Source organism: Centruroides vittatus, unplaced genomic scaffold (assembly GCF_030686945.1).
Source record: "Centruroides vittatus isolate TY-2023 unplaced genomic scaffold, ASM3068694v2 contig_1476, whole genome shotgun sequence".
Taxonomy (NCBI): Eukaryota; Metazoa; Arthropoda; class Arachnida; order Scorpiones; family Buthidae; genus Centruroides; species Centruroides vittatus.
Genome location: NW_027120915.1, coordinates 560,308 through 586,958, shown reverse-complemented (window position 1 = coordinate 586,958; position 26,651 = coordinate 560,308). Strand labels below are relative to the sequence as shown.

Below are 26,651 nucleotides of genomic sequence, written 5' to 3'. Positions count from 1 at the left end.
AGCGTAATAATATACGGCAATAGGAATCATGACGTAAGATGACAGTGCTGCCAAACTTATTTTTTACAATGTCTTATGTCTGGCTTTACTCGGTGACTGGGATTGGCCCAGTCTTTCTTATTATTCATATACTGTAATAAGTTATAAATTAAAATTACAAAATAATAAAAAAATCTTTGATATAGCATATAAATTCAATGTATGTAATAACTATTTTATCATCAGTGTAAATATGTTTTGCAATTTAAAAAGCAATGATCAATTGTTTACCATTGAAGAAACGTCATTATCAAGTATTGATTTTCCGTCATTCTCTATCAAATTCACGTTATTCTCTATCTCAGAAGATACCAATTCAGTTAAGTTATCGATTATATCTATTTTTACAAATTCAAGTAAAGTTTACGTTATTAAATTCAAATAAACAAAAGTTTCCGTGAATTTTCGAACTGAGATAAATGGGGCATAACACTTTCATTTCGTTCAACTAAAGAAATTATTTAATTTCATTTATAAATTTCGCTTTGTTACGGTACATTCTGTGTTGTAAATTTAAGTTCCAATATAGAATATATATTCTTAAAATAGTTTAATAATTAAATTTGGATATTAAATCAATTGATAAACATTCTGCAAGCGATGAGTTTTCGTGTTTAATATGAGAGATTATATACAAGGATTTACAACGGGATACAATGAATAATTATATACAGATTCCTTGTCAAATTCTATTTCCAATATTATATTCCTAACAAGATTTTGAAGTTTATACTTTGCATTTCATTTTATATTAGTTTAAAAATATGATAAAATTATTTAGAAACAAATGTAATGCACCTACGTCAAATATTGCTAATCTGAAATAACTATTATCATTATTTCGGTATTAAGTCAGAGGAAAACTGTATTAAATTGAATAACTACCTTAATAAGAAACTTTTCGTACTTGGATACGTAAAAAATGATAAAATAAAAGAATAACTTTGTAATAAACAAAGTGTATAAACTCTTTAAAGTAATATTTATTTTATCGAATTAAAGAGATAAATTATTAATTAAAAAGGGTAAATAACTAGTTGAGATTAAATCAAAATTTTAAAATAAAAAATATTTTCTGTTATAATTAACGTCTAACCTGTTAATTAATTTCTTACTTCACGGAAATGTTTTTAAATATAACAAAATTATACACGAACCTTTATCGTAAATACACGCTAAAACCATTATATATTTATAAGCTTATAGAAATCGAATTATCTTCAAGAACGAACTTTGAAAAATTATTTTGTACGTTTTTTCTTAAAATCTCGTCTAATAAATAGCTTATTTTCAAACTTTAAAAATTTTATTTTATTATTTAATATATCTTATAAAAATTTCATCGAGATATTTTTATGAAAATATTTGTAAACCTGATAAATTATAATATATAAAAGTACAATAACTATATAATAAATGTATAAATTAGCAAATAAAAATTTGAAAATTATTATTTAAAAAACATTTATTTTACTTTAATTTTATAATTTAAAAAAGCAAAATTAATTTTTATTTGAAATATGCTAAAAAAGATACTACAATTATTTTTAAAAATGTCAGCTTAATAACTTGAATTTCAAAAGTTCGTGAGCAATTTTAAGAATTTATGTGATATTAAAAAATTAATCATCATTAAATATAAGTCGACGACAAATACATTTGAATAAATAATACATAAATACTAAATTTTGGTTTATTAACAAAGGTAAAATAAATGAAAGAAAATTCGCATTATAAAGCTAATCTCCAATATCGACTATGTATATTGAAAAAGTTTTCTTTATCAGTTTTGTCAATATAGATTAGACCTACTGTTGACCGAGAAAACCATTAACATCTTGTTTGAATTCACGTACAGTATTTATCATCGGTCTGCAATCTTGTTATAGACCTATTTCTAGTTATCGATTTTTATTGATTCATATTATGCATAATGTTTCAATCTCTTCATTGAATTTTAAAATTGAAAAATAAATCATATTACGAATTTCTTTATGGAAAAATTGACTTTAACTTTTTATTTTTGTATTACCCATTCAAATTCTTATCTTATAAAATAACTCATTTTCATTTTAGTAATGTTTATATATTAAGAATAATTTTCACTCGATTAGTAAATTATAAATAAATCGACCGGAGAAGCCTGATTAACAGCGGAAAAATATTCTAAAGGCTTTAGAAAATGATATATTCAGAAGAAATCAAAAATTAATCATAATCAAAATATTAATTTGAAACTTAATCGAAAATGTTAATATTAATTCAATAGAGTTATTATGTTGCTAAGTCTAATTTATATGTTAATTTTAATGTTAATTACAAACATTTAGTACATGTAATTTAAATAATAATGCCAATAATATTTCTGTATAAGTTAGTTCCAAAAGCATTCATTTTTTGTTGTCCACATTTACAAAAGATATTACATACTTATATTACTCTAACAATAAGTTATGTATTTAGCTAAGAAAATAAATTTTATTTTAATCTTTACATATTCCTAATTAAAATTTATATTTATATTAATTAATAATGAACAATTTTATTAAGAAATTATTCATTTGTAAGCTTATTGTCTGCTCAAAATTTAATGTAAAAATCAATTCTAATAATCTCTAAAAAGAAACAGTTATAGGCATTTTCTTTAAAATATAAACACTTATTATCTTAAAATTACTTTTTATTGCTGTCTCCCACTTTCTAAAATTAATTACCGAATTAATTTTCTCACCGAAATTAAAATGGTTGACTTCTTCAAAGTACTTTAAAAGAATTTCTCGAAAGATCGTAAATTTTCTATTTACATTGTTCTTCGTATATATATTACCATAGTATATTAGATATGGTATCTATTGTTAAAACGAGAGAGGGAGAAGAAAAGAAGAGTGGGAGCACTCTTACCTGGAGCATCTATACAGTTCTTGGTATCCTGTGTAAACACAACTGACAGTTCCGTCACCGAAAAAGCTTACGCTCATTTCTCGTGATCCACCTGCATTATTTAAATATTCAAAATTTAAATATTAGGGTTTGTCGATTTAAAAAAAATATCGAAATATTTTAATATACTTGGCAATGGAGGTGTACTATCTCTTCGTCCGTATCGACCGTTCGGATAGAATTGTTGAGCGCATATTTGGACTACTAAGCAGTAACAAACTGCTATCAGCATCCAATTTCCTTTGCTCTTTTGGCTGTTAGACATTCTGAAAATGAAAATCAATTTATTTACTTTTATTTACACAAATACGCACGCAATTAGTCTAATTAGTATCGTTAACTTTCAATAGATATTACATTTAAATCTTAGATTGCTAAACCGCTTTTAAAATGACAAATCGGAGACGTTATTTAATTTTTAACGGGACTTTAGCCAATGACAAAATAGAGATGTGTCATTTTGAATCCATTAAATAAATAATGATGACAATTATATTCATGTTTAAATCACAACATTGGAATTGTCAGTATTCAATGTTTCTTGAATATTCCCGCGTGAACATTTGTCAAGTTAAATTGTATAAAATATTCACTACTACTGTGTAATTGTAGCACGAAATGAATGTAATTTTAGTGCATTTTTAATTATGCAGAATTTGACGATTATTTCCTCAAATTCGTTATTTATTTAATGTGCTAATATGTCACCAGAGTATGCGATAAATTTTTTTTTCTATTTATTGTTCGTTCTTACATTGTTTATTTAATTTATATAATTATCTTTCATAATTAAATTACTGTTTATAGTATACTAATGTATAGATTTGCGTTGAAAATTATTTAAAATGATGACTTTCTGAATAAATTATTTTCCATTATTTACGATAAGTCCTGTAAGCTTAATGTAAAAATATCAGCTTGAAGCTTATTTTTATTTTCCTAGAATTTTTAATTTAATATTTAATAATCAAAATTTAAAATTTGAAAAATAATTAATTCTAATATTTTATAAAGCCATTTCCTCTACGAAGCTAAATCTTTTTATTTATTTTTTTTAGATATTTTATATTTAAAAATACATAAAGTAAATTTATGAAATAAAGCTTAATTTTGCTTCTACAAACAAGGCTATATAAAACGCAGTTTATTGAAATCATTCGTTCTAATACACGAGTAATGTCAAGATATAAAACAATTGCAAATTCAAATTTATTTGGAATATTCATTTTAACTTAATTGATCCAATTTAGAAAAATCTCTAATTTCACCTCTAAATCTGTGAAGTTTTAATATAGAAGACACTAAGATAAAATAATGAAATATTAATTTTAAATTTTAAAAGAAATATCTATCAAAAACATAATTTTAAAAGTTTTAAAATGTTGTTTTTGAAACCGTTGATAAGATCGCCATTAGACAAACAGTAAAATTTTCTTGACTAAAGTAACTGATTTATAGGGATATTCAGCAGTATTTTTAAGCCTCTTACACGTTTATATCGTGATCCTCTTAACGAATTTCCCAAATTAAGCAAAAAGCCGAAAGTGATAAAATGGGATACAAAACAACTTTACAAAAAAAGCAAAATAGATGAATTTGGGCAATAACCAGAAGCGTATAGTCTGTTGATCTGATTAACTAATTCTAGAATCATGTAAATATATTCAACTTGATCTTAAAAATTTAGGTTAATGAAATGTATTAACGCTTTGATGTGTTTTTATTTAGAAAATTACGCTAATAACTTAAATCTGTGGATCGTAGATCCTGTGGTTCAGCTGGAGAATGTCTTTCCGGATTTGAAATTTCTAGAAAACACCACACTCCCCTAATTTTTATTCGTTTTTTTCTTTGTTAAAGTAAGAAAAAAGTCTTATTTTATTGACAAAAATAGCAAAATGTAAACACTTAATTTTCTAGAATCGTATAGGACGTATCGAATAAACGAAAACGTATCAAATTGAAAAATCTATTTAAAGTTATTAATAATTAACTATACACTCTTTATGATAAACTCTATATAAATGTATAGATTTAAAAAATAATTTAATAAATTATAAAGAGAAATTCTCTAGAAATGATAAAGATTTTAAAGTAATAAAGTTATCTGTATTGACGTTACAAGCTCTGTAAAAAAAAAAAAAAAAAAAAAAAAAAAAACAATCCACCAATGATATTTTAAATTTATTTTTCAGCTTCTTCTTATTAAAATATCGTATTTGATTTAAAATATATAAATAAAATAAAATAGAACTAAAAATTTGTCTAGATGCTGATTTCAGTTATCCACTGTGATATTTAAAATAAATGACGATTAATGACAGTCGGCAAAAATTTTAACAATAAAGCTATTAATAATTATAAATCTTGTAATAAATTATTAAATATTAATTAATGTTATCTTAATTATCATTATAATTAATTTTAGAAATAAATTTTCTATAATTTTTTAATATAACTTAAAATTTATTTTTTTTTATATGCAAGTTTATTCTACACACAAATAATAAAAATGTTTTTCATTTATGTAATCCAATATTTCTTACACTTTATTACAGAAAATTGTTATAAATCAACCACGACTCTTTATTGAATTGTTTAAATTAGATGTTATTTCCATCAACGCATCAGGATACTTAAGAATCATCTCTGTCTTTTTTCCATATTAATATTTAACACTTTATTCTGACATTTTTATAGCATATTTTATATTTTCCGCAGTTATTCTTCTCAATTTATTTGGTTTAATATAAAATACTTTAAAATAATAATAGTCATATTCATAATTGATAAAAATTCCTAATAATAATTAACTGTACATCAAAATATTTACAAAAAGTATGAAAATAAATGAATAAAATTTGTAAATTTTTTTTCTAATTCTTTCTGAAATTTAAAACCAAAATTGAATTCTTTATTTTTCTTCTAATGTTGTTTTAATTAATAAAAAAAATTCATAATTTTATTTATTTAATTGTAAAAATATTTTTAAATTAAAATAAAAACATTTTTATTTTAAAATTATAAACGTAGTTTAACATAAAAATAGAAAATTGTTGCTATGTAGTTTATATCCTATTTTAATAGCCTCACACATAAGCAATTTACGACAACGTGCATATATATATATATATTTTTATCGTAGTTTCCATATTAAATGTTTTTGTAATATCTTCTTATGCTATACTTTTATTGAATTTTTAGTAGGCTACATTGCATGAAAATACTCTGAAATTAAAATATTCTTGTACGGTTATTGATTACAATTTATAACTTACATTTAATTTCAATTACGTTTATATTTGTCACTGCGGAATTATGAAATTTGGCATTTTCATTTCAATACATTCTTTTAAAAAAGTCTATAATAAATTAATAATTTTTTTTATAATATTTACAATAAAATATAAATAACACTTTTATAAATGTTATAATTACGTTATAGAATTTAACCTTACAAATTGTAGGCTTACTATAAATATATTTTTATTTAGGTAGATTATAAAAATATATTGCATGCTTTCTAGGCATTAATTTGTTATTATATATTGTTTTAGTTAAATCTGTAACATTACTATATTTGCTAAAAACTTAACTTAATTTGTAAAATTATTTTACCTTAATATAAATTAATCTAGAATTAAAAGATTAATTATAAAATGAGTTATAATGAGTTAAATATTGTGTTAATAAAAACTTGTGAAAACTTTAGATTTCACGATATATATTTCACTAATGTATTCATTATAAATTCTTAATGTGATGAGACTTTATCATCCATGTCTCACAGCCATAAAAAAATAACGAAAAAGAAATTAAAAGTATTTGAAAATAGTGTACTACGAAAAATTTTTTCCCAATGTTTAATATAGAAATCGACTGTGTGATAGTATAATAGAATAAGTTTATACTATTATACTATCACACAGTCGATTTGATACGTGTCGTTACGGAAAAGAGATTAAAGGGGTTATAAAAATAAATACACAGGACTTATCAAAGAAAGTGTTGGAGTAAAACATGAAAGAACCGACGGGGAAGACCACCAAAAAGATGGCTATTCTGTTTTAATCGAGATTTCAAGCAACTGTGTGTAGGTCTAAATGGTGATGTTGAAACGAAATTACAGGATAGAAAAGAATAGCATTCTATTATAACGACGGAAAAAGCTGTCAATGACCTCTAAAGTGATAATATAATATAAGCCATAATTATTATTAAGTGTTTAGATACGAAGTAAAATTCTGATTACATTTTAAAATTGACCTTCTATACTAATAAATAAATAGAGTTCATTTATACATGTATCATTATGTTCCATAATACGAAATTTTCATTTCTTCATGATAAGATGCTGTTCTTTTTCACTTAAACCTATTTATTTTTTCGATCTAGATTATTGTTATTTTTGAATGCTAATATGACTCATGTACTGTACTAGAATTTATACTTTGAAAGTTTAAGTATAAAGGTTTGCTTTGCAAAGTATCAGATCTCAATAAACAGTATGGGTGGACTCAGTTGCACATACCTATGATAGGTTCGAGTTGCAACAGGTAGACCAGTATATGTGAAAAATTGAGAACAAAACTCAAACCGGAATCTTGAAATATTACGACAATCCGGCTAGAGAATTCAAACTCCTTGGTCATCTGCCTATGATGAATAATAAAACTCAATGCACGAATATTTCTGATTTATTTAAAGACATTTTCCTTTATTTACGACAATTTATTCAACAAAATGTGAACCGTTTTTGAATGTTAAATAATACAAAAGACTTTCATATAAACAACTACATTCTATCTTTGATATTTTTAGATGATGTCCTTTGGTTCAATGTAAATAAATTTTAAAATATGTATGCTAAATTTAGAAAATATTTAAATTTATATACTTAAGATATCTTCAGCGAATAGTGGGAAAATATAATAACCTCAGAAATTTATAAAGAAGAAATATTATTTTAAAAAGTTTTAGGAACTTAACTATTAAATAATATACGCTTTAACGAAGATTACTTAATTATTATTGATTCGATCATCTCTAATTTAAATATAAGGAAAAATAAATTTCCGTGTAATTTTACTTAATCTCTCATAACTAACTTAAAAAATATGCTATGGCCGCTATTTATTCTATATACTGCGCAGACACGATGCATAAAATATTCAAAGAACAATTTCATTCAATTTTGATTACATTATTAATCTAGATATTGTATTTATTTGAGATTAGCTTTGTATAATCTGCTTTTATCATAATCATTTCTAATAATAGCTATTGTCAAGCCGGAATAATTCCATTTCCTCTCTGTTATATGTTCATAATGTACCACATATTTGAAAGGCATTTTCTATTTGTCAGAGGGATAATTTAGGTGTACATTTTAAATCAGCTGAAAATACTTTAAAATGTAAATTAAGCTAAACATATCATAATAGTAAATCAGTTAATAACTGATAAAATGACAAAGATATGAAAAAAATTTTAAATTAGAAGTCATAAAAATCTTATTAATAATTTCATAATTTTGATACACTTAAAACAAAATTTTTAATGAATGCTCTACATGATAATTTCAAATAAGATATTTAAAAAGTAAAAACTTTTAATTTAAGTTATAAATAAATTTCTATTCAATTTGTCGAGATGATTTTATTTTTTAATTACATTTTTAATATTATTTGTTAAAAATGGCTTATGAAATAAATTAATTCTACATAATAATATCTATATCATTAACTTAAAAACAATTAAATATAATTAATTAATTTTGTTTATAAATTAAAAATTACCATACATAATTATCAATACACTTTTTATTATAAACATCGTTTCATTAATCGGAAAATTCGATTATCCAGGCGTTTTTATTCGTAATTATTACTCATTAACTAAATTTTCTTAATTTTTATAAATTTAATTAAATTTTTTATATATTTTATTTTATTATTAAATGTCTCTACATGATAATAAATATAAGGAATTAAATAATTGATATTAATTAAATTTTTGAAATGTTTTTTCTTATAATTTTATGCTAAAAGTAACCTTATATATAGTTTATATATAAATCGAGATCATTTTTATTCTTAATATTAAATTATATAAATTATCGTATAACTGACGCTTTCACATTTTATAATGAAATTTTTAGAAATAATTTTGATGGTAATTAAAAGAAATATAGCTTTATTAAGAAATTAAGAATAAAAACGTTAATATCATATTTAAAATAATTTATAATTAACAGAAATTATTATAAAATTTTAATTAAATACAGACTTTTGAAGATTGACAGAGAAGACCTCGAATCTAAGAAGCTCCACGAAGCACGGCACTAGAATAAAAAATTTTTCTTTTTATAAATTTATTTTCAATTAAAATAATAAATTAATTAGAAAACCAAAAGAAAAATGAAATTCAAAAAATCTTATTTTAAATATTTTTTCTTTGTCTAATCAACAAAATTTCAAAATATTAAAGTTATTTGCAGTGGAAATACCAAAGTGAAATATTTATAACTTCGAAGATTATTTTAATTTTAAGTTTATAAAATTAATATTAAATTAAACTCAAAACTTTTTTATATAAATGTAAGAAATTAATTATATATTTGAAAAATAATCAAAAATATTTGAATCTCAATGAATTTATTCCATAGTTAATTTTTATTTAATTGATAACCGAGAATGGAGCAAATTAACATTTGTAATATTGTTAATTTTCTTCAGTAAAATATTTCTAAAAATAAATTAGGTTTTATAATTATAATTAATAGATAAATAAATATTTGATTTTGTATATTTAATGAAATGACCTTTAATTTCTTTTGAATGAAATGTGAATAACTTCGTTTGAATTCGTTGATTATCACTTTTCTACTTGGAAATTTTGAATGAAATGCCTTTCGGCGGTTGACACAAACATTCTACTGTTTACAATAATATATATATTTTCATAACAATGCGATCTTGTTATGTCTAATTGAATTATCAACGTCTTGATTAGAAGAATTAAATTTCAAAATTTACTCTTTAGAACTATGCTTATTGCAGATGATATTTTGTCATCTACTTATCTCGATAATTAATCGAATTAATTTTAGTTACTCTTAACGTAGGTTGCTAGAAATATTTGCAATTTCCACGCCTCTCACAAATAAACTTTTATAAGCAGATATTATTGTTTAAAAATTATTCTACGAAGAAAAATTTATAATTGTAATATTTAAAAAAAATAAGAATTATTAAGAGGATAAAATCAGAATTTTTAATCAAATTTAAATAATAAAAAATATATTATTTATTCATAACGTTCTTAAAACTTTTGATGAATTTCGGCGTGTGTTACAAGAATTATAATTTAGTTTTTAAAGTATTAAAAATAAATAATATTACTTTAGTCTTTAATCCGATTAATTAAAATATCTTCTTTACTTTTAAAAATTTATACCATCGCATGCGATTTGTTATTATTACAATTATTGTTTTTATATTATATTTTAAATTTTAAAAGAAATTATATATATATTGAAACGAATTCGGAGAACAGATTTATTTCGGAAAAGAGTAGAAAATCTAGTTAAAAGCCGTCTTAGAATTCACGAGATAATAAAGATTAAAATGACTTGATTTTTTAAATCTGTTTGATGTTGCTGAAATTTAAATGTTAAAACAATTTTTGCTTATTAACTTTCTTTAAGTTTTTCTTATTATTATTAAAATTATTTTAGAATTAACGTAGAATTTTACAAGTTTCATTTTTATAACTTATAGAATTCAACATTGCTTTCGTAGTCGTCTTTTCAAAATTTTGATCAAATTTTCTTATTTACTCATAAAACAGACGAAATATATTTTATTTAATAAATTAATTAATAGATAGAGTTAAAGTTTGAAGTTTTATTCGATGATATAGAAACTATGGCTGGAGATGGGAAACATTCACTGATAACAAATATAATAATAGATTTCGTCTGTGGAAAATCATAGTACAAAGTAAATTTACCTGCGATTAAGTGATTTCGCTAAAGAAAGTCAATATCTTATAATTTATATCAAAAATACAACATCACATATTTGTATCAATTTTAAATTTAAATTGTAATCCAGTCTCTTCGATAAGATTCACAATTTAATGTTCTGAGTCTTTCTTTTTTATAAAGAGTAATAAACAGAAAATATTTTTGATTATTATTTAATAAGAATTCGAATTTAAAACTTTATTATATTCATGTAAATTATTGAATAAAATTATGAAATTAAATTCAATCATTAAAATAATATTTCATATAAATATAACCAGCAGTTAACGAGATTCATTTATTATCGATATCATTGTCGTTTGATAGTATCATTTATCAGTATCAGTAATTGAATAAATATTATATATATATATATATATATATATATACATATGTAATATTCAAATTGCTGTATTGCTAAATTAAATTATTTATGGGAAATAACGATATATTATATAATTTAAAATTTACTTTTATACATAAATTATTACTTTTCTAGTCAACAGAGGATAAATATTTAATTTTTCTCAATTAAATTGCGAATTTTACATCTGTAGATTAATTTACACTCTTTAAATGAGATATTTGAGCAACTATATTCCAATAATTTAATAAATCAAATAAGTATTAATCGTATTTCGAAATAAATCCGAATACTCGCTTAATAATAATAATAATAATTAAATAATGTTTTACTGATCTTATTTAATTTAATTAAATAAGATCAGTAAAACATTATTTAATTATTATTATTATTATTATTATTATTAAGCGAGTTTTAATTAATTACATTAAATAACCAAATTGAAAATTAATTTAACGAAAAAGTGAAATACAAATTTAAATCGAAGTTGATTAAATTCATTGAAGATCCTTAAATTCTTAAAATATTTTACTAAATCTATAAAGTAAAGTAAACTAATTTTTAATAATATGGAAATTAATTTTGAGTTCAAAATTCAAGAATTTTGCTATGTTATTAGTATTTAATTTGTAATGTATTTATTATTATTATATAAAATATAATTTAATTTAATATATCACTCTTATTCTTAACTTATCGTCGTAATTTAACTACTATATTCAATTTTTTTTTAAATTAAACTTAATCTTTAAATGATGTTTATGGTATGAAAAATTTTCAATATATATTGTTACTACTATTTTCATTTTAAAAAAATTAATATTTATTAATTAAAAATCGTATTTTTACAGTAAAGTAAAATTTTTAAAAAATTTTAATATTAATTGTTTTCTTATAAATGAAATTATAAAATTTAGAACAATTTTTATACAAATTTTAAATCATTTATTTGTTATTTCTAACTAAAAAAACATCATATAAAACTTTTATCATAAGAATTAAAAAGCAGATTTTTGTGTACGTTCCCATATTTTAGTTTTATTTGCTGTTGACATTAGTAATTTTCCGAATTCGTTTCTCTCCTGGAAATGACACTTTGCCGGTTTGTATCCGAGATTTAAAGTTCCTCGCGGAAGATTAGATAAAAAAAAATTAACTTTTTATTCGCCGAATGATCATAAGAAATAAAATTGGCAATTTTCGAGAAGAGAAACAAATTTATGTTCATTTTCTTTTAACAATTCGTTGAATAAACTGTCGCTAAGACATTTCCTATGTCCAAACAAATACGTAATAAGAAAATTATACAATGTAAGAAATAGTTATTTAATAAAAATCGTGAGATAAATTATAAATTGAATGTAACCTGACAATATTTATAATTAATTTGATGTGACGATAGATCCAAATCAATTACGACAACTTATTTTATCCGATCAACTTTTAATCTGTGAAATATAAAGAAAAATCCCTTTTTAAATATATTATGGTACAGTACATTAAAAGAAATCTGTCTGCAGACTGATTAGTGATAGAATATATGTTAAATTTATTAGAAGATAAACTTGTTGAAATAGTCACAATAAATAAAACATTCTTATAGTTTATTTCTTTACAAGAAAATTTTCAGATCGAAATAAAATTTATATAATTTAAATAAGCATTATAAACTTATATAAGTAAAATTTTTGAATTTCGTTAAGTTTCTATTAAACTTTATTACCAATTTCAAATTTCTCATTCAAAATTAATCCTCATTGAAGTCAGTGTTGGCGAGGAATAGTATAAAGTTGCAATCTAAGTGTTTATAATTTTTATAAGGTTGTCCAAATTCGAACAACCTTACGAAAATTATAAACACTTGGATTGGATTCGTGCTTAAATTTTTAGGTTCACACGGAAACTTAGTTCAAGTTATCCAATCAACTACAGTAATTTTAAATGTCAAATGGAATAAATTTGAAGAGAAATTTAAGAATTATCCGTTTTTAACGATGGTCTTATGACGAACATTTTACATATAATTATTTATTTATTTTTTTACTTAAAAATTAGTTATAATAAAAAATAAAGAAAAGAAAAAAATAGATATTTTTTCCGTTATTTATAAATAAATTTATAAACGTTATATATTTACAAAATATTTTATTTCCACAGATACACTTGCTAGAATTTTCATAAATGAGTTTATAGAAAATGATCCTCATCTTCTTGAAAATATTCTTAAGCAATTCTTCCTAAGAGTTAAAACCGACAAATACATCATCTATTAGCCTCTATTTAATTTAATAACAGAAAATAATCAAATTTATTTTAATAATTTCTATAATCACGCGGTCAAAATTTTATTAAATTAATGATCTAACGGTTGACTAGACGAACATGCAATCCAGAAATTAATTTGTTCGAAACCTTCTTTTTAAGTTTATCTTCTAAAAAGTTAATAAATTATTCCGATTAACTGAAAAAAAATAATTGTTTTTACTTTGCTGTTGAGGTCTGCTTAATGAAGTAAGATGATGAAAACGTAGCATTTCTACACTTCCTCCTATTTCTCTAATTATTCAATAATAGCGATGTTATAATTATTTTTGTCATAAGTTAGACATATGTTTCATTAGGAAAACAAGAGAATTTATATTATTAACAAGAGGAAACATTTGCTACATTATTAGTCTCGTAATCAAGAGCAAAAGTAACGATATAAATAATAGCAACAAACAATAGATATGTTTTGTTTATTTTCTCATTATTTCTATATTCAAATGAATGGATAATTGCATCGTTTATCATTTCTTCAAATTTTTGAAGATTATTTCTTTTTTTTCCTTCTTAAATCAATAATACGACGGATGCAACAAATCAATAAAGCTTATTTATTTGATGAGATATGTAAAAATTGTAGAAAATTTGCCAAAATTTGAATGTTTATATCTGAAATTTTAACCAAACGTAAAGGTTAAACTTTTTGAAAAGGCAAATAATCTACAATAATAATATGACTGAGAAAGATTGATTAAATATTTAACATCTACACATAACAACCCATCTTCCTATTTGATGTTATATGTTGTTTATTCTAAAAAGCATTAAATCTAAACAAAATTTTAAAGTTTGTTTAACATCTAAACTTTTATTTTAAACTTTAAACGTTAGCCTTCGTATAAAGTGAGACCATTTGATTAAGATTTACTTAATAACCTTAGTCTTAATTTAGTTGCATATATGTGATAGCATATCTTCATAATTAAAGTTAATACAAGTTAAATTAATTTTACTAAAAAGCTGACACATTAATCTTTAAGCATGTAATTATTCAAATCATAGCTGTACTGATTTAATATTTTATATAGCAGCGATTCTTCAGATTTGCAAGCTCCTGTGAGATTGCGATTTGTATTTGGAGAGGTTTTGGATTAAAAGTATTAATTAGTGAATATCAGAAAGGTAGATCCTTTTGTGTGATGGAGAAGAACCGTATTAATAGGCATAAATGATAATAATTAGAAGTTGAAAAATGTTTAATGAAGTAAATTAAAAATTTGTAATAATTAGCTTTGAAAATAGCGTCTTAAACAGAAGAAAACTAATTAAAGTTAAATAACATTTACATTAAATAAATTTTAAATTGAAAATAATCTGAAAGTTATACAGATTATTTTAATTATTACGAAAATTTGTCAAAATTGATAAATATTGATTACATTAGCGATTACAAAGTTAAAATCAACCATAGACATTTAATCTGTTTATATTTACATTGCCAGTTGTAAATTAGAAAAGTAATGAGAAATAAAGAATAATATATATCTACTTAATAATATTATATATTGTTTTTGTCAAAACATTGAAGAAAATACTTGAGTAAATTGAAACTGTATTTTAATCTGTTCCCGTAAACAAAACAAAATTTGTTTTATTTTTCAATTCTTAATTTGTTTAAGGTTAAATTTCAGAATAGTTTTTACGTACATTAAAGAAACTTAATTATAAATTTATTCTTTCCAATTGTAAGTTCCAAGTAGATATCATCGCTACAAATCCAGTAAATCCTTAAGATGTTATAAAAAAAGCAAAGTAAGAATTACTACACAAAAATAAGTTATAAAATCAAATATTTTAATCGAATAAATGTATGCTTGAGTAACGATAATTAAATTTTAAAAAAGTGTAATTTGTAAAAAATATTAACCCAATAAAAATAATAATATAAAATCTCAACTATTAATAATAATTATGCAAGTTTTTCAAATTTATAAGAAAAATAAATAATATTTTTTATTATCAAATGTATTACTTATTTTTCTTATTTAAAAAAATTTAAATAATTTTATTCATATTGACATTTATTCTTTGACTTTTTACGATAGTTAATTTATAACGATCCGCAGATTAGTAAGAGGTCAAATACTTACAAAACAGTAGAGAAAATTAATAGTAAATTATTTATAAAATATTTATAAATATAATTCAATAGTTATTAATATACACGTTTTATAATTTATCTTTTCATTCTTTATTTAACGATAGCTACCTTTTATTTGTTTTATTAATGATTCAATAACTAATTTTTATATATAATATAAAATAATAATTATAGTTTAGATCAAAAATCAAATTATCAGATAATTTCTTTTCATTAGATCGTACAGATAAACCGTTCTGAAAAAACTGATTCTTATCTAAACTCTAGAAACAAATAATTCTGATTACTATTAACGAAAAAAAAAATTAAATTCATTATAAATATAATTTATACTTGCTATTAAGTAAATATAAAAGTATTAATAAAGTAGTTACGTAACAACAATCTATATACACATATATATCTTTATAATTAATTCATAACAATATGATAATATATTGCTATTTATACTGTATAAATAGCATGATATTTACTTCATAATTGTTATATAACATACTGATTTTGGACATCTGAACTTAAAATCAAATTCGGATTAGAATATTTGATAAATGCAAACAATACTTCTCTAATTATTATGGATTGATTTATCAATGATTCATTGATTCATTAATTGATTATTCCTTTACATATGTATTAAAGATAAAGTAAAGAAATGATAAATTATTTTTTAACAGTTTTTTCATCTTGATACTTTTTAGAAAATGTTGATTTGTTACGATTATTATTATATCAAATTACAATAAACTTATATAAAGCGCATTATGCGCAACGTCTTACAATTTACTTCGAAATAAATTACATCAGAAGTTATTTTCAAAATAAAAAAAAACATTTATTATGACTATAATTATTTTTCGATTAAAATAGAAAAATTTCAAAACAATTATCTTAATTTTTCATAATAATTTATTTTAACATTAATTAAATAAATATTTAAACAAAAATAGTTGTTATTGATGAAAGAACACGTACGGTGTTTAGTTTCAATGAATATCAGTTTTCAATTAAATCACGAATATGAAATTACAGTAATTACAATACTGAAAATTACACGTTGACTTTTAGTGGGACATTTAATAATTAATGTTAAAATTACTTAAATTTGAGATATAATTTAATCGTTGTTGAATTATTGTTTAAATTTTGTTTTAAATCCAATACAAAAAAAACGTAAAATGTAATTTGTATTCAAGTTAAAATATATTCATTTGTATTTAATTAAGAGGTAAAATGTATGTGTAATTAAGCAATATTAATGTCTTAAATTTATAAACTTTTAGTTTATAAAATTAAACAGTTGGCTTAATGATAAGATCAGCAAATTAAGTTTAACATCTAAAAAAGTTTTGTAAAAGAATTCACTAAAAAAATATAATGTCTACAAACTTTAATGCCATTGTTTTCAATTTTAGATATTAATTGTTCCGAACAATTTACTTCAGTAAAATAACGTCTAACTATTTCAGTGATTAAAGAAAATTTGTTTTACTTCTTTCAGTTGGAATTTGATATGTTATATACGACTATAATTTGTTACTGTTGTGTTTCACTAAACAAATGTACAGAATTTCTATTGTTCTAAGTATTAGATATAAAAAAAAAAATTACAGATTATCGAAATTACTATAAATTCTTTCATTTACTATTAAGCCATATCGACATTAAGATATAATTATATATTTCTTTCGATATTTTTAAATTTTCGTAATTGTTTTCTTATTTGATGTAGAATTATTCTTATCGTTTTGAATGTTATAAATGTATTTTAAAAATAATAAAATACTGTATAAAATTAATATCAAAACAAATAATATATAACTTTATATATATATATATACAATAAAACGTCGGCATAGCCAAGAAAGGAAGGGTGTCAACCTATCACTCTGAGACAGCCTGATTCCAGTCCTGATGAAGCGATTTAGGAACTTTTCGTGTGTCGAATATGTCGACTCAGTCCCCTCATCACCCAGTTGTTTCCGAAATCACAAAGGGCAAGATTAAAAGTCATTAAAAAGGGCACGCCGAGGGCATTAGAAAAGTCATGAAGGGCTTTCTTAGGCGTGGAAAAAGTAGGTGTACTGTACAGTACAGTACAATATATATTATACGAGTTTTTGCATTAATTTAGAAATGCCACTTTTTCTGATTACAAAGCATTTATTTTGCGTTTTCGCCTTATGTTTACCGCATCTAATCTATAGAAACCACAGAAATGTCTTTTATTTTTAACTTTAAGTTCACTAAATTAAAAAGTGATAATAATTCAATTGCATCAAACAAAATTTAAAAAAATTAATTTAGACCAATGTTGATTAACTGTAGTATTTATATATTAATTAATTAAATTTTTTTATATTGAACTTTTATTGTTGATATAAATACGATTAAATTTACACGAAAAATGTTCATATTTGCATATTTCTATGTTCGAATAATAGCAAATTCTTCATGGTTTTAGAAAATTTGATAAAATTCTTTAAAATATAATAAGTAATTCTTTGTCAATAGTGAAAATAGTTCAGCATATAATAATAAAGTTTCGAAAAAAACATTTTTTTCGTTCTGAAATTGGAAGTTTGTTTCTATTAAAAATAAATATCTTTAAGAAAATAGGCGTATGATGTACTGTAAAAGCTATAGTCTCTTCATTTGCGATAATGATGTAACTTGAATGATGACGCTTAATGAAGCGTCATCATTCAAGTTACATCATCAAGAGATAATAATTTTAATAACTAAGTCAAGATATGCATAATTTGAAAACTATCCACAAATTACCAATCATAATTCATTAATATAATTCATAACTGAATAATTTTAATAAACAGAAATAGTATTTTTATTATTATCAGATCATTTTTACATACTGTATTATATCTCTTTATATAGAGAAAGTTAACTATAACGAAGTTTTTTTCAGAATTTTAAAGTTAACGATATTATATATGATATGAAATGTTAAATTATCGTCTTTTACTGTATAATATATTAATTCAATTTCTATAGAAATTTATAACATAAAAAGTGATGAAGAATTAATTTGTTTTGACAATATAAAAGTTAAATAACTTATTTAACTTCTTTACCATTTTAAAAAATTTAAATAGTAATTTTGTATAATGTTAATAAATAAAAATTTAAATAGTAAAATTGAATTAAATAAGTCAGAATTACACTAATTGAAGCATGGAAAGAGAGCAATATCTTTATTTAAAATTATTGTTCCGTTGACAAGCCTGCAACGATCTTCGTTCAACCTTCTCAATTCACCATGAAATAATACAGGTAAATATATGTGAAATTCTGTGTTAATGGCAGATACTAAATCCTAAGAGATGTTTATATCACTCTTACGATTGTTGTTAAACTATTTAACAAAAGCAAATTATTGTTTAACAATATTACTGAAATAAATATTATATGGTTATGCAATTATATAGTATATAATATATACAGAAAAGTATTCGAAATGAATTAACTAAATATTATTTTTGAGTACTTTTACATTTTTTAAAATTTTTTATGGAGAGAAGTTCGCTTATAATATTTATTGATAATTGCATTGCATTTATTTTTTATTTTAAATTTTCAGTGTCAACGGATTTGAGTATTTCTAATTATTTCAAGGCTGTGCACATGGGAAGAGTTTTAGGGTTTAAAATATCTTTATTTATTATAAAGCTAACGGATACGTTAAAATATTTATGTAAACCATATTGTATTAATACCATTGACACCTTAAAGACACTGCAATGAAGAATCAGTGGCACCCTGCAATAAAGAATCCTTCTTCGTGACAGTGTTTCGTTATAAAGAATCTCGATTAGTCACAAATACTTTGAGTTTGAATTCATTTTCTATATTTGACGTATGTTTATTGACTCTATTGAGAATCAGATTCACTATAATGGAAAACATTTGATTTGAAGTGAGCAATATAACCCAAGAGAAACTGTAGCCTTACAAAAAATTTTAGTTGTTTATTGCTACTAAATAATACTGTTTTATTAAGAGAAAGTTAATAACAAAAAATTAAATAATACATGTCAGCTAATTTAGTAATTAAAATAGAAAATCTCAAAATATTTTAACGAAAATATTTGAATTTCGCGAGGAAAAGACAGTTTAATTTATATAATAATAATTATATTCAACATCATTCGGATTAGTGTTATAACGAGAAAGAACGTTTTATTTCAAATATTCTTGTTTTTTTTTTAATATATGACCTAAAGTATTAACTCACTTCATAAAACAAAACATTTTACGATAAATGTTAACATTTATTGAATAAAATATATTGTTATAATAATATCAACGTTTAAAATTGCCTATGAATTCATTGTAATATGGGAAGACAACCTATGAATAGTTTTGAAATGCGGTTTCTTTTAATAGTAAATTTAAACATGGATAAGAAAAACTGATACAGAAAAATACTTATAAAGTTAACATTAAATTGGAAATTTTAATAAATATTCTGATTCAAAGAAGGAGTAAGTTTGAACACAATTCCAGATATTTCTGTTACCTGTAAAAATAATTTCAGCAAACACAGAAAAAGTTGTTATTGCAAACGACAAGAAAATTTGCAACTTTTACTAAATTGTGTATTAAAAAAATTTTACTTGAATTATTACAGACCAAAATATTTGAGATACTTTGCTCCGTAGAAATCATTTAGTAAATGATTACCTTAAAAATCTTGTTAAATTCGAATTACGGATATATCATATCATTATTATACTACAATTACAGCATCAGTATTATTGTTATAAAAAATTCTATTCAGTATAGAGTACTTTAGTACCAATTCGAATAATATTTAAAATCCATTAAAATTTTACATATAAAATATAACTCTAAATAAATTCTTCTGATAGAAACTTTTTAGACTAAAATTTTTCCGATTGTTGGATTAAACACTTTCTGTAAGATTAAAGTTTCTTTCTTAATTCTGTATGATACAAAAACAGATTAGATTTTCCTATTAATTTAGTGATCAAATTGAAAAGAATTAATAGTTTGGAATATAAATTTTTAATTGCGCTAATAAAAAAGAATACGAATTTATTTAAGATTTGCCGTTTTACAAAATTATAAAATGGAAAGAAAAGATACAATAATTAAAGAAATGTTTACAATTAATCCAAAAAAAGCGGCAGTGTAAGAGATGAAGACAAAGCGACACAAAATTTATTTTTCTATTACAATAACGGATAAGTTTGAATCCAGACAAGGGTAATAATTGAAACTATTTGTCTTTAAATTATATTTTTCTATATATATATATATATATATATAATTTTTAATTAACTACCATTAAAAGACAAATAGTTTTACAGTTATTACCCTTTTTTCGTTTCAAGCACATTAATAATATTAATATAAAAAAAGTTTCTCTTTCCATGCCATCACTTATATTGTCAATGTTTTTTGAGTTGATATAACCACTTTTTGTGTATCTTATTAAAAAAGTTGCCGTTGTTGTTTGTCATCTTCAGGCCTTTTACATTGTATAAATAGTATTTATAACACATTTACAAACGAGAACTTTAATACCTATGTCTTCTTTAATAATATTCAAATCTATATTGAGCGATAGAAAACATTTATAATACACTATGAAAATAAATATAATAAACTTAATATTTTAGTAAAAAGTAGTAAAAAGCCATCGCTTTTATTCGATTACGGCAACGCGACACGTGGGCGATCTGAATGCCTCTCGGGAGGTCTTTTACGAGAAACTGTTTAAAAATCGGTGTTATATAGTATTTATAACAATACACAAATTTTTGCATAGTAATGAAAGAATGGTTAATTAATTGATTAGTGATTTGTATGAATAAATAATTTTATAGAGTAAATCAATTGGAAGAAATTAATATATTATTTTGTATCTATAATATTATTATTCTCTATTTTGAATTTACAAGAAATTTCAAATAATACTCTTTCAAAAACAATTGCATAATAAACATTTAAAATTTTACTTGATCGACTTTTTCTATAATGACACTTTTCATTTAGTGAAATACTTATTTCACTAAATGAAGAGTGTCATTATAGAAAAAGATCTAAAATCAAAGGCACTCTGAATCTAAATCATCGTTGAAACAATTGAAAGCTTTATTTCTTTTGTGCCGCTTATTACCTTTAGTTTAAACAGTTTTAAAAAAAAAACCTACGCTTGGTGAATAGGAACTAAAAAATATACTTTTCTATAAAAAATATATCCAATATATCTTCAGGTAAGTTAGTGAATTAGAAATTCTGTTAAATTGTGATTGATTTCTTTTTATCTGTTTACGCATTTATGATTTACTTCTCTTTTATATCTTATATAATAATTTATATTAAAAATTGAAAATATCATTCTAAAAAAAAGCCATTGCATGTTTACTTATATAACGTTATATTGCGTTACAAAAGAAATATGCTGTTTTCAGTTAAAAAATACAGTATGTGAAGTTTGATTTCTTACATAAAAATTTTATAATAATATATTTTATTATATATTTTTATTTGAATTAATAGAAACAAAGAGTATATTTTAAAATATAGGGTTTTTCAAAACTCACTTAACCGTGTCACGTTTATGGATACACTTATGAATGTGAATTTGCTCCGTATTTAGAATAACCTGCTCATCTACAAAATTAATGAAAATATATGATTAAATTGCTCTTTCATTCAAATACTTACAAGTTAGTCTTTACAATACGTAACTGGCTTTTGGGACTTTTATGCATATTTTGAAATTCTACTTCAAGACAAAAATTATCATCATCTTGATTATTTATAGTTGCTAACAATTACTTATTTTGATTATTTTAAGAGAATATAAAAGGATTTATTGATCATAATTCATTTTTTTCTTAGACATATAACTTATTTTTGAAAACGAAATATTACTTTGAAGATGCTGTAACATGAACTTGCTTAAAATTAATAAACTATTTTTGTTAACTGAATATAATTAGACTGTATTGTATTATAATATAAAATGGTTTTTACATATCTTATATAAGTTAATTTTTAAAAGTTGAAGTTTATTTTAATCGTAAAATCTCAATTAAAAGTTAAATTTTACATAAAGAATTTTCTGCTTTTCTTTTAGGGTATACTGATGTACATTTAAGCAATTTATTAAAAATTATTATAAGAAATTTTTTAAATAAAGACGATAAAATTACATAAAGAAATGAATTGTAATTCAAAAAAACTACTATATTGAAAACATTACATCTGCATTTCAGTTTTAAAAGTTGAAACATTTAAGTTAACTTTACACATAAAAGAGACAAAAATAAAAATATTGTTCTTTTACCTTAAAACACTGACGAGATTGATAGCTTTACTTAATAATTTAAAAGAGTAAACTGTATATCTCATTTATTTAACGTTTGAAATTGAATTAACTTTTATCTTATGTACAGTACATTTAATAATTTTCAAAATACAAAAGTAAAGTGAAAGCAAAAATTAATCTACCGCAAAACATTAGATCTCATTGAAAAATTCATTTGTAAATAAATTAATAATTTAAAATCAATCCTAGAGGGTTTTTTACGCTAATTTTATGGCGTTTTATCTCTCCAATACTTGGTACTTTTAAATCGCTAACATTTTGAAGTATTCCCTAGTCTGTTTACACTAAAAAGTTAGAATTTTTCGGATTTTCCATTAAAATAAAAATATTCGTTTCTGTTAGGTGAATGATACAGACACAGCATTAAAAATTTTCTCATCAGACGGGATGGGATTAAAGTAGAATCTGTTATAAAATTGTAATGTTAGATCCCTTATTAATTATGTTTTAAGCTAGTCTACTTCTCTTATTAATAGTTTCGATTATTATTAACATCAAATATATTAATTTAAATTTAATTAACTTTGGCAATTTTTTTTATCATTTTCAATATACAAAAAAAAATTTCTGATTAAGATTAAAATTTATTTAATTTATCTGATAATTTAAATAATTGAAATATTGTTATAAAGTTTTGCGCTTTTGAGATTTTCACATAATATAGGGTTAAATAGTAATTGTGGAAATCAAATATTGATGAAGGAAGAGAAAAACACAGAAGATAACTCTTTACGTAGTTCGTTAACTTAACTCCTATTATGGTATATTTCACACTAAATTATACGTTATACATTAACAGAAGAATTTTTACAATGATCATTATTTAACTCGTGTTGAAATTGATTAAAGAGATAGAGTGAAAAAAAAACGAAAATTCGATGAACCAAAAACTGAGAAATTATTATTATTATTCGATGTTTTCTAAGAATATAAGTTCTTGTTATTTGCTGAAAAGTAAGGCATAATATTTTATTTTTTAATTAACTAAAAGTTTTATATAAATATATATAAATTCGATTAAAACATGAAAGATATTCTAGCCTTTATTGCGATTTATATCTACATAAATAATAGTTTAAAAAATTGTGAATTTTTTCTGTTTTACCTTCTATTTGATTCATATAATATTATTTAATTTATTTACATAATTTTTAGCGAAAATTATCATATTGTTACAAAGTTCTATTTTCAGCATGTAAATTATAGTAGAAGCTACAGTTCTTTTTTTAGAACAAAAAGCTGAAACGTGTTCCATTAATTTTTTGATAAAAATCTTTTCATTATGGAATAAAAATTTTATATTTAAATTAATTGTTATAAATACAATAAATTTTGTGATAAAATTAATTTTCTTTCATTACAAGTTTCTATGAAAAATCCATCAAAGAGAAGGTAAAGTAAGAAAAACAACAGATAACTCGGCATCTAACTGGTGGTATTATTTTATCTGTATTATAACTATAATTAGAAGTAAGCCAAATCGATCACAAAACTAAAAGAGATAGAGGAATAGATCGACAGAGAAGAAGGAATAAACGAATCTTAATTATAGTCACACCTCGAATGACTATATAAAATGTCCTATTATATTCCTGAACACATTATACAATCAGCTTCGATAATCAGGAAAACATTTTATAAATTAATATAATTAAAGCGTTTTGAAGAAACAGCTATTGCAATCAGAAAAGTTTCTATTGATTATAAAGAAAATTGTTGATAAGATAATTTTTTTATTTTATTTTCAATTAGAAACGTAATTGCTACGATCTTTAATTAGAGTTAACTCACAAATTTAAATTTGTTCAGGAAACATATATGACACATTAATACTCTATTAATACCGATTTCTCTCTTAATCTCCAATCGTATCTCTTGGTACAAATTCAATTCAATTATTTCCAAACTAACGATTTAATTCAATACTTAATCACATTAGTACAATTAAAAGTCATTTCTGAGAGATAAATCTGTACAATAATTTAAGATAAATGAAGATATTTTTATTTTATTTTTAGAAATTCGCAGTTAAATTTACTAATTAAACGAAGAAAATTTTTATTCTTTATCAAATATTATTGTAGGAATTCTAGATATTAATAAAATTCAAATACGAATATATTAATAATACTTACAAAACTTTAATAAATCGGATACATTTAGCTGCTTATTACATACCTAGATATAGTAGGCTATGTTATAAATGTTAATGTTATGTAAATATTAATTAACGATCGGTTAGAATTATGTCTTTAGTTGTTTTATGGCTGAGTTTAAAACTTGAAATTATAATTTTAAAAATTGCTTCTAAGTTAGGTAATAACAGAACAATTTACGTTTTTGTTGCTATTATTATTGTTTTAAGTGAAATGTATAAAATTCATAGTTTCAAAATATTGATTTTAATAATATAAAAATAAATTAGTAGTAAGGAATAGTGTAGTAGATATGTAGGCCTATCAATGAAATATTGGATTGCCAATAAGTCAATAATAAGCTGGTAAAAATAAAGCAAGATCAAAATTTTAATCTGAAATTAGTGTCATTTTTTATTTTAGACTATTTCTACCCTGCAGGCTCAAAGAGGCCTTTTTATCCCATGCCTACCATGAATTCAGCCAGGCCCACAATGGGGTGCCCAGGTGGTAAAGAATGGGACTCGACATATCCGAGACAGATCGTGCACGAAAAACTTCTGGAGGTTTCTTGCTCGGATTTGATTCCTGGTCCCTCATAATAGCAAGCTGCCTTTACCACAATCGGCTGTCTATAAATGTATAAATATCAAATCGCTTCAAAATCTGAAGTTTACAACATAAGCTTTTCTGGAACATTTAGTTAAAATTAAAAATAATAATAATAATAATAATAATAATAATAATAATAATAACTAAATGCTCAAACTTTTTCAAATGAAATGTAATAATTTTCGGTAATATTTCCTTCGTATATAGATCCAACGTTAAATTATTTTGTATTTTAAATACCGTGGTAGTCCTTTCATTCGAATATGTAATTTTAACTGCATGCTCAAACAAAAAATTCTGTAAATCTATCACAAAATACTGAACATCTCAAATTGAGTGGGTATTTATTTTTTATTTATTAATTCTCTGTATTGAAAATTTTTCTGAAAATATTCACTGTATAGAATTTTATTGTACTGTAATCATTTGCAATTGTTATAAAATTCGGGATACTTGAAAATAGTAAAGGTTCGATTTCTTGATTAATTTCGAAAGTGCAATTGTCTAACTCAACGGTAACGATATATTTCAATTAGGAACAATGAATTTCTGTTATTTGCGGAGTGATTCTCATTGTTCGCATTGAAATCAGTTAAACTATGATGTGTTTTAAGCTAATATTACACGCCTTTAACTCATTTTGTATAGTAAAAAGAATATGTTAACGTAAAATCAAATTAATTACACTATATCAACACTAAACGGAATGAATATAAACAGGAAAAATC

The 26,651-nt window shown here is 22.4% G+C and overlaps 1 protein-coding gene across 1 annotated transcript in view; it reads right to left on the bottom strand.

The window, feature by feature from the left end:
* The window catches only part of LOC136968416 (uncharacterized), a 42,480-nt gene that overhangs the window by 12,328 nt on the left and 3,501 nt on the right, over nt 1-26,651 (bottom strand). The window contains exons 2-4 of the mRNA XM_067262437.1: nt 9,268-9,322; nt 3,109-3,245; nt 2,941-3,031 (exon numbers count right to left, since the gene is read on the bottom strand). Coding sequence (XP_067118538.1) covers nt 2,941-3,031; nt 3,109-3,244 — 227 coding nt within the window. The 5' untranslated portion in view covers nt 3,245; nt 9,268-9,322. The remainder of the gene's footprint in view (nt 1-2,940; nt 3,032-3,108; nt 3,246-9,267; nt 9,323-26,651) is intronic.